Source organism: Salvia splendens, chromosome 4 (assembly GCF_004379255.2).
Source record: "Salvia splendens isolate huo1 chromosome 4, SspV2, whole genome shotgun sequence".
NCBI lineage: Eukaryota > Viridiplantae > Streptophyta > Magnoliopsida > Lamiales > Lamiaceae > Salvia > Salvia splendens.
The window spans coordinates 41,105,578-41,122,957 of record NC_056035.1 but is presented as its reverse complement, the minus strand read 5'-3'; the positions used below and the strand labels follow the sequence as shown (position 1 = coordinate 41,122,957).

The 17,380-nt window shown below is 44.0% G+C and overlaps 2 protein-coding genes across 2 annotated transcripts; both read right to left on the bottom strand.

Moving 5' to 3' along the window:
- Positions 1-2,356: 2,356 nt before the first annotated feature.
- LOC121801146 lies at positions 2,357-3,430 on the bottom strand. Its single transcript, XM_042200597.1, has 2 exons — positions 2,888-3,430; positions 2,357-2,806 (listed from the first exon to the last, which is right to left on the bottom strand). The coding sequence occupies exons 1-2, from the start codon at positions 3,428-3,430 to the stop codon at positions 2,357-2,359; spliced, it is 993 nt and encodes a 330-aa protein (XP_042056531.1).
- A 2,362-nt stretch (positions 3,431-5,792) lies between these two features.
- Positions 5,793-7,703, bottom strand: LOC121798343 (molybdenum cofactor sulfurase-like). Its single transcript, XM_042197284.1, has 2 exons — positions 6,634-7,703; positions 5,793-6,541 (listed from the first exon to the last, which is right to left on the bottom strand). Exons 1-2 carry the CDS (start codon positions 7,592-7,594, stop codon positions 6,045-6,047), a joined length of 1,458 nt encoding a protein of 485 aa, XP_042053218.1. The 5' UTR covers positions 7,595-7,703; the 3' UTR covers positions 5,793-6,044.
- Between the last annotated feature and the right edge of the window lie 9,677 nt (positions 7,704-17,380).

The window sequence follows — 17,380 nt, the reverse complement described above, 5'->3', positions numbered from 1 at the left end:
TCTCGGGCTTCACTGCTCTGCATAATTTAATTATTCTCTTTACTAATACCGGAAAATTCTATCTTCTCTAGCACAATTATTTGTGCTCTTATTAATAAAATATGGATTCTTGTAAAAAAAACCCTTCTAATTCTTTTCTTCGAATTTTCTTAAGGCTGCCCATGGCGTCGCGGGGCAACGCCGATCGGCCCTTCGCGTCTCAACTTTATCACTTTCCATTTTAATGATTTATTCGGGAATTAATTAATCAAGTTCCAACTTGATTCTTAAATTAATTCCAACCTCTCATGATTAAGTCTCGGCCAATCCTTAATTAAATGAATGACCCCATGATCCATTTTAACAAATAAATGGTGCAGCCCATTTATTCCCTTAATCCACTTCTAGGCCCAAATCCTCTTAATTAATTAAAGTGGCCCAATCCTTGAATTAATTTAGTGGCCCAACTTCTTAAATGGAAAAGGCATGAAGCCTATACTCTCCCACTTCAACTCTCGGTTCTCATCTCTCTCTTCCCTCAAAAATTTCCAATTCACTCTCTCACTTTTCAAATTTGTGATTCAATGGCAGCTCCTCCTTCCGCCTCGTCTCGTCGCCACACCCCGGCGAGTTCGCCACTGCCGTCACTCCTCTCCGGCGGGTCCACGCCGGAGTGGCCTCTGTTCTCCCTTTCTTCCTCACCCCGTCCTTCCTCTTCCTCGGCGGAGTCGTCGTCCGTTCAGCTCGGTGGAGGTTCGCCGGCTCCGCCTTCGCCATTCACCACTGTCTCCCTTGCGAGGCGGCCACGACTCTCACCGGCGAATTCACGGCTGGGTTCCCGCATTCTCGGGGGGAGTCGCCGATATGGAAGGAGGCGTCGCCTCACCTCCGTGCTCCGGAAACTCGTCGTCTCTGTCCTCGCGCTGCCTCTCCGGCAGCGCCGCCTCCTTGGGCGACTTTCCGGCTACGTTGTCGCCCGAGCCTTGCCGGGCAGCTTCTCGTGCCTAAGCTAAGTCCCCCTTTCCCCCTACCCCTTTCAAAGCTTGGTCTTTTAAAAACCTTATGTTCTCGGCTGTAGCTTATTTGGGGTGAAAGATGTGATGCTTTAAATTTTGCATGTGGAGCCTACTGTGTTGATTGGTGCCTTTGTTTATTGTTGTGGACATTTTATTGAGTTTCTATGTTCTTGGCTATCTACTTGGTCTATATGATGCGATGGTGTGGTGTTGTGGGGATTACCTTAGTTTGGACGGTTTTTCTCCGGTTTATGCTGTTGCCGGACTGCTCTCTTGTCCTTGCGCCGCTGCCCTCCCGTCGTTCCTCTCCCTCCCCCTCGGTTGTGTTCCTACCGTGATATGTGAAATTTGGTTGTTCAAAAACAGGGGAGGGAGAAGGTGGTGAGGGGCTGCTTATATAGCCTCAAATCTTAGCGTTTTGTGCCTGAACTTTGGGGGATTGTGCTTCTATTTTGAGGCTACACACTTGGCCTCCTTTTGAGTTTGATGATTGTGTTCTTCTTGCTAATTTGGTGAATGTCTGGGCTGATCTCCCTTGGCTGTTTTCTCAGCCTTGGACGATGGGAAAAAGGCTCTGATTCATGTTCATTTTGAGCATGTACATTGGGCTCATTCTACTATGCTCATTTGTTCTAACTTCTACTTTGGTGTAAGATGGGAATGTGACAAAATGGCTCTCACTGCCTAAAAAGGCAGCCTCTTGACTGTACCATTCGGCCTGCTCCCCCTCCATTTTCATTCGAGCTTGCCCCTCCCTCCCCTTTTTTATAAGTTCATTTTCTAACCCCATTTTGTGCTAACTTTGCAGGTTTAGGGGCTGCCCCTTTTTGGAGTGTTGTGGAGGTGGAAATCGAGAGAGTATGGAGGACTAGAAGAGAAGGAATCTACTACATCACTCACTTTGTTTTATTGCTAAGTTTAGTCATTGGTTAAGCATTAGGCTTTGAGTAGCTTTTGACCAAGTCCTAGTTCAGCAACTAGTTTGATGTTAGCTCCTCTCAAAGTTTAGAATAGGGTGAGTTGTTATTTTGTTCTCACTGTATGGGAATCGAGGCATGTACTACTTTGTATTTAAATTTTCCTCCAAGCATTTTTTTCAAAAAGATCTCTACTATTATTATTGAAGTAAAACTTCCTTGCACTTCAATTTACCCCAACAACCGTTCTTAATTTATTCCAATGTCGAAAATTACAGCAGAAATTCTTCGTCCACACGCCTTCTAAATGAAATTTAATTAAACTAATAAATCCGATTTATCTCAAAAGAAAGGAACGAAATTCTGGGGCGTCACAAAGAGTCCCTATGTCATACGTGTCTCTAGCTTTGTTCTCAGGCAACTTTAGGTACTCCAAACTCTCTCTCACCAAACCCTCTTCAACATGAAGTTATAAAGGCAGCCCCCTGTTCTGTGCAATCTGTCCTTGTTTAAGTGAGGGATCTTGTAGTCATTGTTCCCATGCACTTCTAATATTGCTGTGAAACAGCTTTGCAATGTGATGAAGACTCTATTGAGAGTTTGTGGTGAGAGTTCTTCAAATGAGGTAAACACATTCCTCAGCAAGTCATCTACATTGGTGGCTATTTTGTCATCTTGAAGTGATTGTATAGCCCTAAAATACCCAAGGTCTAATACATTTGTGTCTGGGGAGTTGGGTGGTTGGCTAATTAGATGGAATTCAAACCTATCAGTACTAGCAAGTGACTCAAACTGTTGGTCAGCAGCTCTTAGGTGAGGTTTGACATTATCTTGCTGGATGAAAATCTTCTTGCTTGCATTGGCTGGCCACTTGACCTTGATTGTTGGTATAATCTGTGAATGATGTGTGTATATGACTAAGTGATGACATTAATAATGTCCGATAGCTTTAATGACAGAAAAAAATTGGCATACCTGGTTTTGGAGACAAGCTTTCACGACTTCCTTGTTAATTGATTGAATAGGCTTTGTCTCAATTGTCCCTTTTGGCCTGTTCTTTGAATTTCTTTTGGCAAGTACTTCCTCTATGAACGGGAATAAGCCTATTTTACCATCAAATATGATTTCCCCATCACTGCCAATAAGTGGCCTACTGACAGCAGCCATGAACATTACTTTAGTGCTGAATCTCTTAGACTTATAGGACCTATAAGGCTCATCCTCATCCGGCAAAAGGTAGTATCTGTCTGATGCCTTTGTCATGTAGAACCACTTCTCGTCAATATGAACAATGTTGTGCATTGAATGGTAAAGAAGTTTACCTTCAGCTAATGTTGGCTGAATATGAGCAGGACACCATTTCATCCTTGCAATTTTGTTGGCTTCAGTCAGTGTAGGCTTGACGGCACTTGTATGAGGTTTCAGCTGATTACTCTTAATAAATCTACCAATTGATGTCTTGCTTACTTCCATCTTAGAAGCAACCTTCCTTATTGTTGATCTCTCAAGCATGGACATGTTTATAAACTTTTCATCATCTAGCATGAGTTTATCTTTGTGTTGATAACCTATTGTTTTGCCTTTCATCATAACAGGTTACCTTCTGTCTATTTGCTGCTTGCCAAGCTTCCAAATTCTCATTGTTGTCCTTCTATGGATGTTGAATCTTTTGGCTGCCTCTGTAAAGGAACCTCTTGGCAGCACTCCAGCTTTACTTTGCTGTAGAAGAAACTGCACAATGAAGTTTTTTTCTTGGCTGTTCAACGCTAATGAGACCCGCTGCCTTCCACCCTGCCCCTGCTCCTGCTGCTCCTGCTCATGGTCCAACTCTCGGACCACCTCCTGCTCCATTGGCCAGTGATGAAGATTTTCTAAGGGTATTTCACTTTAAATAGGTTTTCCTTTTTTTTTTGTTTTGGTTGGAGGAAGTGAATGGAGTAGAAATGAATGTATTTATAGGAGTAGTTGGAGTTTGAAATCCCTTGTAAATTTTCCCTCCTTGTTTGTACAAATTCCCTCCATGGAATTGGAGGCATTCCCTCATTTTTTGGGATAATTTGAATGGCAGCTTTGTTTTTTCAATCTTCTTCTCTCTTCATTTGAATGGCAGTGTAGTTTTTTTTTTCCATTCAATTTTGCTAACACCAAGTTTAATTAATCAAATGTAATCAATGAAAATTATTTAATCATTACACCATTATCTCTTTATCCAAAATTTATTTGCACATTGAATAGTTCTAACAAATTTATTACACACAAAAAGTTAAAGAGGTCTCACATTCCACTATCTAACTCCATTTATTACACATTTCAACACTTCCTTAAAACACGTGCCCGGTCAAAGTGTGACTCTTAATCGGGGACGGAGGGAGTATGTTTTATTAATGTCTAATACTCTAATTAACCCAAACCTAAAAAATTACAAATTAACCGACGCCTCACAATTCCTACACTCAATCGCGTCCATCAGAGGAGGCGCCAGAATCGAGTCTAAAGCTTGAATCCCTCCGCATCAACGAGTAGTAAAACTCAACAACCTTCGGAACTCTCCTGACCTTCGCCAACGCCGCCTTCGATTTACCCCCCTTCGGAGGTGGTGGTGGAGGAGGAGGAGGCGCAGGCGCCTTAGATTTTTCCGGAGGCAGTGGCGGAGGAGGAGGCATCGCGGTACCCCCCTTCGGAGGTGGTGGCGGAGGAGGAGGCGCAACCACCTCTGATTTCGCCGGAGGCGGTGACGGAATGTTGGAAATCTCCGCCAATGCACGGTCAACTGAATCAGAAAGAGAGGCGGATGAAGACTGAGACGACGACGGCAGCGGCGGCGGCTTCGGAACCCATAGCGCGGGATTGAATCGCGATCAACGCTTCGAAAGTTTCGGGAATCTCCTCGGAATCGAAGCGGGAACTCTGAGGCCGCTCGGCGTTCTCCGCCGCGCCTCCAAGGTCGCCCTTCTTCACGCTAGAGATGGAATCGCAGAAATTCGAGGCAATGTTACTCTGCGTGACGCATTTTCTCAAAACCTTGGCCGTGAAATTGGATTTGTGGTAGTTATTGGTGACATCGGCGAGCTTCGGCGCTGCGTGATGCATTTTCTCAAAACCTTGGCCGTGAAATTGGATTTGTGGTAGTTATTGGTGACATCGGCGAGCTTCGGCGGAGAAGAAGAAGAAGAAGAAGAAGAAGAAGAAGAAGAAGAAGAAGAAGAAGAAGAAGAAGAAGAAGAAGGAGGAGAAGAAGGAGGAGAAGAAGAAGAAGAAGAGATAAGAAGAGACGAAGAATAATATAAGAAAAGAATACCTAAGAAGAAAGAACCCTATCCCAGCCCGACTACTCAAGAGGATTCTCACCTCTCAGCCTTTCGTCTTCTTCTTCTTCTTCTCTCCTCTTCTCCTCCTTCTCTCCCTTTCTTCTCCCCTCCTCTCTCATCCTCCTCCTCCTCCTCCTCCCTCCTCCTCCTCCTCTCCTCCTCCTTCCTCCTCCCTCCAAAGAAGAAGAAGAATTCCTCATGCTCGGTGACCGCCCGTTTAATATTGCACAATTCGGCCTGCATGTATTTGATCTTCTCTTCGTATTTTTGATTCTGATTGGTCAATTCCATGTGTAGAAACTCGTTTTCGTTCCTCAGCCGCTCATTCTCCACCTCCAGGCACTCGATCTTCTTCCTAAACCGCTCAATTTCACAATTATTAACTTAATTCGGTCAAAATGTAATTAAAATCCGTTAACTGTTAAATTTTAACAGTTTCGTCAAATTCGGACCAAATGTGACCCGTTTTTATTTGTGAGGGACTGAATAATTCAAAAGATAATGTTTTGGCCCAAAATCGTAAAATCGCAATATGTTAAGGACCAAAATGGGACTTTAGTCGAAAAACAAAATTGACAAACAGAAAAAAAGTTGAAATTTGATAAAATTATGATTCATTCCATAATTTAAATACTACTATTAAGCAAAAAAATAAACTAGCTCAGCTGGAAGAAGTTCCAAAAAATTTTAATTGTAACCAGCCTTGACATCAGTTCCAGTTTCGATTCCCACACCAATTTTGAAGCATGCTTGAAAAGCGAGAAATTAAAGTGAATAAAAATTGGTAAGAGAAAGAGAAGCGGAAACGGAAGCAAGAGTAGATGTTAAAGCTCAACAGTTGTCTGATTAAGCGCAGTGTAACGCCATTTCTCCTTCTCCACAAAATCAGCGTCCAAAAACCTAGCAACAAACGCCCATAATCTGTACACATCTTGGAAATCGCTCAGCATCCCCAACGATGCCGACACCACTCCCAGTCCCACGCCGCAATCCTCTTGGCTTTTCCTCTTCTTTTTCCATATGTTGTTCAAAAATCCAATGCCGAGAGAGATGTTGGTCCGATCAGCCAGCTTCTGTACCAATACGGGGTCCACCCTCTCCCCCTTCCAATCACACACATTAAAGGCCACCGCGGCCCCCCGGTCCACCCTCACCCCCGGCCCGTACACCTCCACCAGCGGCAGCCCCTGATCCCCCGGATGCCGCAGACTTTGCAGCGCGTTCACCACCCAGTTCACCAGGCACCTCACCCTCCTGCTGATCCCAATCAATCCTAATTCATCCGCATCATCCAGTCCCCCAAACTCAATCACCTCATCATCTGATCATACAAATAACACACCCCTAACTATCAGCACAAAACATGCTTACGTAAAACACATGTCATCAACAACATATAGCTAGTGAACATACTTGTTGTGCTATTTGTTCCATCCACTGCTTTGGGTTCTGGTACGAGGTTGACTATCCCCATGTTGGTGGATGGCCGTTTGAGAACGGAAGCGCTCGATTTCTTGACGGCGAGGCAGCAGAAGCCAGAGGGGTTTTTGCCGAAAATCTTGAAGAATGAGCAGATTATGAAGTCCGGGTGGAATAGAGAGAGGCCTAACGTCTCCATCTCCTTGGCTGCCAAAGCGGATGCATCGAGCAAAACGTGCCACCCATTCTCTCTCGCCAGATTCATCCATTGATACGAATATCGAGCTCCACTCACCTTCGACTGCAGCGGAAACGCCAGCAAACCGCCCTTTTTGCTTCTCAGAATCTTCCTTAATTTCCGTGAATTGACCCTGAGGCCAGGCCAGGAAAATGTGGCGGACTGATGCCATTTCCCTGCGGCGTCAGTCATTGGCTTCAGCGCCTCGCTGTCGTGGTCGTACACCGTGACGAGGTTCTGATGGGACTCGAACGGGTACGACTGGGCCAGGAGGCTGAACGCCGATGACTGATTCGCCGTGAACACTATCGCGTAGTCTTCTTCGGAGAGGTTCATGTATTTCATGACCCTCCGTTTCGCGGCGGCGTGGAGTTCTGTCTCCACGCCGCCGTACGCGAAGTCGAAGAAGCGCTCGTGCGTCTCGGCCTGGGCGTACGAGAATAGGCCGTGGCCGATGTAGTCAAGGGAGACGCGGCCGAGGTGGCGGTATTCTTGGGCGGCGGAGTTGTTCGAGTAGCTGGGGACGGCGGCGGTGAGGGCGGAGAGGAGCTCCCCCGGAGGGGGGAGCGACTCGTGGTTGGTGAAGACCTTGTGCGGGTGGAGGGTGGAGGCGATGGCGGAGACGAAATCGGAGGAGGGCGGAGGGGAAGTGTGGAGGAGGGGAGGGGAGCAGCAGGTGTTGAAGCATGCCTCTCTAATGCAATTTGGTGCTTGCATGTTTGTGAGTTTTGAGTTTTTGGGTTGATTATGACTTAATTCTAAGTAGGAGTACTATGTGTTTGGACACTTGGGTTTTCAATTTCCTGTTTTTGTGTTGTTCAAATTTGAATGTTAGTGTGGATGGCCTGAGAGCTTTGGTTGACTAAGTCTTTAACAATTAGAGTTAGATTTTCCATTAGTTCGCAATAGTAGGTTGAGATAATTACATGTGAATTGTTCGACGTTCAACATACAAATTTAAAAGATACTATCTAACTTAACTGGTTTTAGATTGAATTTTACTATGGATTGATTATTCTCGTCTTCACATATCAAGTTCAGAAATTAGTAAAATATAAAGCCCTCATAAATTTAATAGTACTATGGTCTATGGTAATGTGCAAATCCTTTCATACATTTAGAGAAGATTGAATAGGGGACTAAGAAGTTTCAAACTCCCAGTCCATAAAATCTATGTTTGGTTCAAAAAAATCTATGTCAATAATTGGTTTGGAAAATATCTCGAGATTCAGGCAATTTTAGTTGATATTATAACTAATAGTATAAATATATATCCCTCGCATGTCAATATATTTCTTTTTTACTGGAAATTACTCTTACTTTTATTCAGTACATATAACTATAAGATTTACTATGCATTTGATCGATTATAATGACAGAAGCCTCCTGTGTCAATTAGTTTTAAAAGGAATTTCATTGCACTCAGGTTTGTTCCCTTCCATATATGATCAAATAGTATGTTTTAATGAATCAGATCATATTTTACATCTATATAATATAAAACCTATTTTCATAGATTTCTATCACATCCATTTACTATCAAGATTTTTTCTGTTTTCGAAGTGGACACGTAATTTTGTAACTATTTGTTGTGTTTCATCTCATATTCACATCGAACAGCATAAAAGTTGTTAGATAATAGTCAAATTTGTTTAACTATATATTTAGGAAAATATTAGCTTGAGCGACGACTTCGTAAAGTCCACTAACAAATGGTGTCAAGTACGATTGAATAGAATAAAAAAAGTTGATTGACATTATTGCTTTTGTGAGATGCAAAAAAGGGCAAAAAAACAAATAAATAAGACGAACTGGGAATTATGATATGCCCCAATTATCTTTGCTGCCCAAGAAATAGACTTTTTTATTAAAAAAAAATAAAATAATACTAGGAGTACATTTTAAGTTTATGACTAGAAAGAATTAAATAAGGCCCCTTCAAAAGTGATAATAAAGTATATAAAGTCAAATATTTTACTCCATTATTTTTTCACTTTGTTTCGTTTATAGAGTAATAAGATCCCTACAAAAAAGTAGTTTGATGGATGTGATAGCTATAATTTTCATATAATGTATAATTAAAGTTACTAACATTGACCTAATTCTTATGCAAAATAGCTTCCATTTGAGAGGGTATTATAATAAGTTGTGCATGCTTCACTGAATCGAACTAAATCAAAATACTATTAAATTTGGATTGAATTTTAGATTACAGATTATATTTTCCCTACACATGATACTTCCGAGGAAGACATCGGCTTCACTTTCGACCAAAAAATCCCAAAATTCATGTATTTATATTAAAAAAACATTTCAAATATATAGTCAATTGGTCTTAATTTCTAGAAGAATCATGAGCAAATATAATATTCAATGTGTCACATGTGAATAGCATTTATAATTACGTGGAACTCACGGAACCTAAACTTACCTTATGGAAAGGCTGTTCTTCTAAGTTTAATCAAAACAATAAATGTTGCTATGAAAATTCGTAAGATATAAATGAAAATGATTCGTGTGGTCTAGATTTATCACAAGAAAATTAAAGTGAAGTTGCATTGAGAATACCGTATGAGACTAAATTTGGTAGATAAGTTCGTTGTGTTATCGGAGCTAACCTTCTTTTAAAATCAAATCAAAACAAAATCTAAATTTTACTTTTTGATTTTTTTCAAAACTTCAAAATTTTATTTTACTATAGCTTCTTAATTTTAATCATAAAATTAAGGAGAATTACAAAGATAAATACATGAATTAGCCATATGAAGTTCTTTTAGTCAAAACAATGTGCAATTTGGAGGACAAACGCTTCTATATGAAACAAACTCCCTATTTTCAAATATTTTTTAATTAAATAGAATAATTTTTTATTGAAAGTGATAATTTACAAGATTGTAGCTAAAAATATCAAATCAATCTTACATGAATGTGAGGGATCCAATTAAAAACTCATTAAATTTCAATCCAATATACAACATCAATTTATACTTTTTCTTTAAATAGGCGAAATTACGATTAAAAAGTCCATCAATTTTAACCAATATGCTAAACATATTTTTGTCAGTTGCAACGCATGAAAAGAGATAAAAAAAATCAATGTAATATGATAACTGATGGATCCGCGAATTTCTGATGTTAGTAAATGCTGGTAGAGAATAAAGATCACGACACAATGAATTACGTGGTTCGATTTACTGAAGTAAATCTACGTCCACGGGAAGAAGGGAGGGCAAGATTGTATTGCTTGATCTGGGATTACAGCTTACAACACAGACTTGCTATATGATATTTTATCTCTAGAGAGCTTAACTTTTTTCTATCTGATCTAAGTTCTATTTATACATTGAACTAAGATCGTGGCTTGCATCACCACTAATGATGGTTGTGGATGTCGTGGAGGTCATGGAGGTCCTGCATGTAGCGTAGGTCATGGCCTACGATCGTGGCCTGAGTTGACACCACGTGGTAGTGGGTGTGTTGGAAGTTGTGGAAATCCTGTATGGGTCCACTAACTCCTTGTTCGGTCGAATACTGAGACCGAACTGCTTTGGTTGCCGATCTGAGAGTAGAGCTTGATGCCGACCTGAGAGCAGAGCTTGATTGGTTGGCTTTTACCGAGCTGTAGGCTGAGGCCGAACTCTTTGGTAATGCCGAACTGAGAGTAGAGCTTGATGCCGACCTGAGAGCAGAGCTTGATTGGTTGGCTTTTACCGAGCTGTAGGCTGAGGCCGAACTCTTTGGTAAAGCCGAACTCATACTCTTCCTTGGGCTTTGGGCTGATGGGCCGTCATTGCTGTTGGGCTTGTTTAGTACGCACCCCATCACTACCCCCCCCGAAGGGCGAAGTGAATCACTTCGGCGAAGTGAGTCACTTCGGCATTCTGGATAAAGGCAAGGGGGAGGCTGATGTCAGGGGACGTGCCTTGCATTAAATGCGACAGTAAAATCCGGCCGTTGAATCCTGAAAAGGTGGGATTCGAAACGGTGCGACGATTTTGAAATCTTCGCCGAATCTGATAAATACCTCCTTTCTTCATCATTGAAGCACTTTAGCGACTGCTTCTTCTGCACTCTCTCTTTTTTGCGAAAATTCTCTCTCCGCTTTCAAGAATTTCTTCAGACTTTCTTCACCTTCAAAAAGTAAGAAAAATGTCTTCTTCTTCTTCTTCGGAGTCGGGTAGCGGTAGGAGAGGCGGTAAGGGGTCTTCTGGCCGGAAAGAGTCCGGGGAGAAGACCGTAGAGTATTTCCATAGTATTTTGAGTAAGGATACTGTGATATCCCTACCCGAAAAATACTTTTTTCCTGGGGGGAAGGCGGTGGTACCTGACGGTGATCATAGGTGATGGAGTACGTACTAAACAAGCCCAACAGCAGTAAAGCCCATCAGCCTAAAGCCCAAGAAAGAGTATCAGTCCGGCATGACTAAAGAGTTCAGTTCGGCACAACCAAAGAGTTCGGCCCCAGCCTACAGCTCGGTAAAAGCCAACCAATCAAACTCTGCTCTCAGGTCGGCATCAAGCTCTACTCTCAGATCGGCAAAAGCTGCTCGGCAATAATTCAGCAGTTCGGTCTCAGTACTCGACCGAACTAGGAGATAGTGGACTCATGCAGGATTTCCACCTCCACTACACCCACGATCTATTTAGTGGTGTCAAGCAGTCATTAACTCATGCAGGATAGTGGACCCATGCAAGATCGCCACGATCTCCACGACATCCACTACCTAGTAAATGGTGCTGCATGCCACGATCTTGGTTCAATGTATAAATAGAACCTAGATCAGATAGATAGGGGTAGACTCTCTCGCTCTCTAGAGATCAAATATAAAATAGCAAGTCTGTATTGTAAGCTGTAGAAAACAGATCAAGCAATACAACTCTGCCCTCTTTTCTTCCCGTGGACGTAGATTTACCTCAGTAAATCGAACCACGTAAAATCTCTGTGTCGTGATCTGTATTCTCTACCAGCATTCATCACCATCAAAAATTCGCGGATTCATCACTGGCGCCGTCTGTGGGAATCGAGAACCAAATTTGTGATAAAGCGAATTTTTGACCCTTTTTCCACCCAAAAAAATGCATACCAGATCACAGAACACCCGTAATACCGTTCGTAATAATCGTGAGGAAGCTAGTCCAGCTCGCAGGTCTGAAAAACGGCCTCGAGAGACATCTACCTCCGGTTCTCACGAAGAAGGAACAAGCCACTCCAGGAGTCATCGCACCGAGTCTTCCCAGCAGCCCGATTTAAATGAAGCTGTCAAGCTGTTCTTGGCCGAGAAGCAGGAGGAGTTCTTAATCTTCCTGCAGAAGAGCCAACAGCCGGAGAAGACAACGGCGGATTCTCCCTCCTCATCCAGACATAAAAGTCACTACCGCAGTAGTGACGTGTCTTCCAGGAGAAAGAATCCTCAACCCCGACATGTTCCTGTTCCTCCTCGGTACCGGAACCACAGGAGAACTCCATCTCCTCCGTACCGAAGAAATATCGGGTTCGCCATGTACGGAGCATTAAAGACTCCGTTCTCGGACGATATCACCCGAACTCCTTTGCCGCGGAACTACCGGACACCGTCAATGACTTATGACGGGTTGGTGGATCCTCATGACTTCCTGGGACGCTATCAGTATAACATGGCGAACCAGGGTCTCAATGAGGTCCATATGTGCAAGCTGTTCCCTGAGCTGCTCATCGGGAACGCCAGAAGGTGGTTCGACAGCCTTCCTCAAGGCAGCATTAGATCCTACCGAGATCTAATGGATGCTTTCCACAGGAGGTTCTTTCAGAAAGCGGAAGCCCGAATTACTTCGGCTCAGCTGCTTTCTATACGTCAAGGTCACGACGAAAAGATCAGCGACTTCCTGACGAGATTCCATAAGGAATGCCTACAAGTAGATAATCTCAATGATCTACTTGTCATTTCGGCATTCCAAAATGGAATCCTGCCCGGAGCTCTCTACAGAAAGCTCGTGGAATGCAGTCCGCAAACAGCTCAAGAGATGTGGGACATTGCGGACCAGTACTCCCGGGCCGATGAGGCAGACCGTCGCAAACGGTCGTTAGACAGCTCATCGTCCCGAGGAGACAGAAGGAAGCCCGATCATAGCGATCAGGGGCATCCTCGCCGGACTCCATTTGAAAGAATTCAAAGGGCTCCGGTGCAAGACAGATTGGGACCCCGTCTCAATCCCGAGAAGCCGCCCGCTCAGTTCGTACCGCTGAACAAGTCAAGAGCGGAAATTTTCGAACTACATTCCGATATGTTCGAAAGACCAAAGCGGATGACGAAATCATCCGCGCGCCGACCTCAGGATCAATATTGCTCCTTCCATCAAGACTACGGTCACGATACCGAGGAGTGCCGACATTTGGCTGCAGGTATTGATGCCCTTGTGAAAGCAGGGACGTTAAAAAAATACCAAAGCAAGCAGCCGAAAAAGAACAAAAAGCAGGGAGGTGCGAACTGCGCTCCTCAGGATCCGAAAAGGCAACAGGATCCCGAAGACGACAACGAGCCGCAATATGATGGAGTAATCCTAACTATTGACGCTCTCCCTGCCGGGAAGACTAAATCGTCTCTGAAGTCATAGAGCAGAAAAAGGCCTTTGACGAGCTCAAAAGTTATCTAGCCGAGCTTCCTATTCTCTCTGCTCCAACCGAAGCCGAAGTAATATTCTTATACTTAGCGGCATCCGATCAAACCATTAGCGCGGTGCTTGTACGAGAAGAAGGCCTAAAGCAGTTTCCCATCTACTTTACAAGCCGAGCATTAAGAGGTCCAGAAACAAGGTATCAACCTCTGGAAAAAATTGCTCTGGCGTTAGTAAATGCAGCAAGGAGACTGCGGCCATACTTCTATGCTCACAAGGTATGCGTCTTAACCGATCTGCCTCTTCGGCAAGTTTTGACCAAGCCAGAAGCATCAGGCAGAATCGCCAAATGGGCCATAGAGCTGGGAGAACACTCAATCGAGTATCTACCTCGGAAAGCCATCAAGGGACAAGCCTTGGCAGATTTTCTTGCAGAAGCAAAGAACGATCAAGCAATTCCTGTTATTGCCGAACAGAAGAATTCTGCCAATGCCGAACTAGCACAGCCCTTGGAATCCGAAGTAGAGCCGCCGGACTGCTGGAGCGGATTCGTAGATGGAGCTTCAAACAAAACGGGAAGTGGAGCTGGTATTCTGCTTATCGCTCCCGATGGACGCGAGGTAACCTATTCACTTCGGTTCTCATTCCCAACCACTAATAACGAAGCCGAATACGAAGCCCTCCTTGCCGGACTCCAGTTAGCGCAAAGTCTGCTCGTCAAATCTCTCAAAGTCCATTGTGATTCACAAGTCATAGTAAATCACATGTTGGGTACAAGTGAAGCTCGTGACGAGAGAATGAAGAAGTATTTGGACAAAGCGCAAAGCATCAGCCGAAGTTTCTCCTATTTTCGGATAATCCGCATTCCCAGAGCGGAAAATAGCCGAGCAGATACCTTAAGTAAGTTGGCCTCAGATCCGAGCTCAAAGGCGGAAGAATTAATGCATCGAAGCATTGATGAAGCCGAGGTACATTCAGTATCCAGCTCGCCGAACTGGATGACGCCGATCTTGCAGTATCTGGATCAAGGACAATTGCCCGAGGATAAGAGAGAAGCTCGGAAGATCACGTGCCGAGCACTTCGGTACGAACTTCATGAAGGAGTCCTCTTTAGAAAGTCTTACCTCCAGCCGTTATTGCGGTGCGTAGGACCAGAAGAGACGGACTACATCCTCAGAGAAGTTCATGAAGGATCGTGCGGTAGCCACATCGGAGCCAGAGCTTTAGCTAAAAAAGTTCTGAGATGGGGATATTATTGGCCAACCATGGTACAAGAGGCAGTGCAGCTCGTCAAGAAGTGTACGAAGTGCCAAATTCATGCAAATGTCCCAAGGATGCCGCAGACCGATCTATACACTATGCAAAGCCCTTGGCCTTTCATGCAATGGGGCATAGACATAGTGGGACCACTTCCTCAAGCTCCTCGGCAAATGAAATTCCTTATCGTTGCCGTGGACTACTTCACGAAGTGGGTGGAGGCTGAACCATTAGCTACGATAACGAGCTCAAAGGCATTGGACTTCGTCTGGAAGAACATAGTGTGCCGATTTGGCATACCCCACATCCTCATTTCGGATAACGGGACTCAGTTCACCGACAAGACGTTCAAGAATTGGTGCCAAGAGCTGAATATTCAACAGCGGTTCACTTCGGTCTCTCATCCACAAGCAAACGGACAAACGGAGGTAACAAATCGTATCCTGGTGAAAGGGTTAAAAGCTCGGTTAGAACAAGCCAAAGGACAATGGGTAGAAAATCTCCCTCAAGTCCTATGGTCCTACCGAACTACACCCACAACCTCCAACGGTGAAACTCCGTACAGTCTTGTGTACGGCACTGAAGCCGTGATTCCGGTGGAGATCGGCATACCCAGTCCCCGAACTCTAAATTTCTCAGCAGAAATGAATGACGACGGACTGAGAGCCGAGCTAGATCTTGCCGAAGAAAGAAGAGAATTGGCATGCATAAAAGCAGCCAAGTACAAGGAGCAAGTAGCCCGGTATTACAACCAAAGGGTGAAGAAGCTGCAATTTCAAGTGGGAGATCTCGTCTTGAGAAACAACGAAGTAAGCCGAGCAGAAAAGCTGGGCAAGCTCGAACCCACATGGGAAGGTCCGTATCGGGTGTCAGAAGTCCTCGGCAAAGGGTCTTACAGATTGGCTCACATGTCAGGAGAACAGGTACCCCGAACATGGCACATTTCCAACCTCAAGAAGTTCCATTTGTAAGAGACAGTCCGGTCAGTCAGTCTTGAGTCCTGTTCGGTCAATGTGCTTTCTTTGGTTTGCTTGGTCTTTGTTTGTCTATGTGCGTTTTGTCTATGTGCGTTTTGTCTGTCTATGTGCGTGTCGTCTCTTACAAATGTTACTGAGGTATCTTGTTCTTCGAAGGCTGATCCCCTTCTTAGAACATATACAAGCCAACGATTGTGAAGTCAAAGCTTCTAAAGAGGATACAAGACCACAATTCAGCTTAAACAAGCAGTTCGTCTGAAACGAGCTGCAATAAGCCAACGATTGTGAAGTCAAAGCTTCTAAAGAGGATACAAGACCACAATTCAGCTTAAATAAGCAGTTCGTCTGAAACGAGCTGCAATAAGCCAACGATTGTGAAGTCCAAGCTTCTAAAGAGGATACAAGACCGCAATTCAGCTTAAGAATCAAGCACTTCGTCTGAAACGAACTGCAACGAAAGTCCGATTCTCGCGATAAAACTTGCCTGAATTAGGACAAGGGAAAGTCCGATCCACGCGATAAAACTCGCCGAATTAGGACAAGGGAAAGTCCGATCCCCAAATTAGGACAACGGAAAGTCCGATCCGAGCGATAAAACTCGCCAAATTAGGACACAAGCTTAGTCCGGTCAAAGATGTTTATTTCATCAACCCAAAGACGAGTTCGGTCAAAGATGTTTATTTCATCAGACCAAAGACGAGTCCGGTCAAAGATGTTTATTTCATCAACCCAAAGACGAGTCCGGTCAAAGATGTTTATTTCATCAGACCAAAGACGAGTCCGGTCAAAGATGTTTATTTCATCAGACCAAAGACGAGTCCGGTCAAAGATGTTTATTTCATCAGACCAAAGACGAGTCCGGTCAAAGATGTTTATTTCATCAGACCAAAGACGAGTCCGGTCAAAGAAGAGTTCACTTCATAAGACCGAGGACAAACATCAACTTACCCCGTACCTTTATCCAGAATGCCGAAGTAATTCACTTCGCTTTCCGGGGGGGGTAGTGATGGAGTACGTACTAAACAAGCCCAACAGCAGTAAAGCCCATCAGCCTAAAGCCCAAGAAAGAGTATCAGTCCGGCATGACTAAAGAGTTCAGTTCGGCACAACCAAAGAGTTCGGCCCCAGCCTACAGCTCGGTAAAAGCCAACCAATCAAACTCTGCTCTCAGGTCGGCATCAAGCTCTACTCTCAGATCGGCAAAAGCTGCTCGGCAATAATTCAGCAGTTCGGTCTCAGTACTCGACCGAACTAGGAGATAGTGGACTCATGCAGGATTTCCACCTCCACTACACCCACGATCTATTTAGTGGTGTCAAGCAGTCATTAACTCATGCAGGATAGTGGACCCATGCAAGATCGCCACGATCTCCACGACATCCACTACCTAGTAAATGGTGCTGCATGCCACGATCTTGGTTCAATGTATAAATAGAACCTAGATCAGATAGATAGGGGTAGACTCTCTCGCTCTCTAGAGATCAAATATAAAATAGCAAGTCTGTATTGTAAGCTGTAGAAAACAGATCAAGCAATACAACTCTGCCCTCTTTTCTTCCCGTGGACGTAGATTTACCTCAGTAAATCGAACCACGTAAAATCTCTGTGTCGTGATCTGTATTCTCTACCAGCATTCATCACCATCAAAAATTCGCGGATTCATCAATAGGGCTGACTC

Coding starts and splice junctions, on each gene's coding strand:
- LOC121798343 (XM_042197284.1), bottom strand. CDS start 7,594: ATGCAAGCACCAAATTGCATTAGAGAGGCATGCTTCAACACCTGCTGC. Junction 6,542..6,633: donor TGGAACAAATAGCACAACAA/GTATGTTCACTA, acceptor TTGTATGATCAG/ATGATGAGGTGATTGAGTTT.
- LOC121801146 (XM_042200597.1), bottom strand. CDS start 3,430: ATGTCCATGCTTGAGAGATCAACAATAAGGAAGGTTGCTTCTAAGATG. Junction 2,807..2,887: donor AAGCTTGTCTCCAAAACCAG/GTATGCCAATTT, acceptor CATCATTCACAG/ATTATACCAACAATCAAGGT.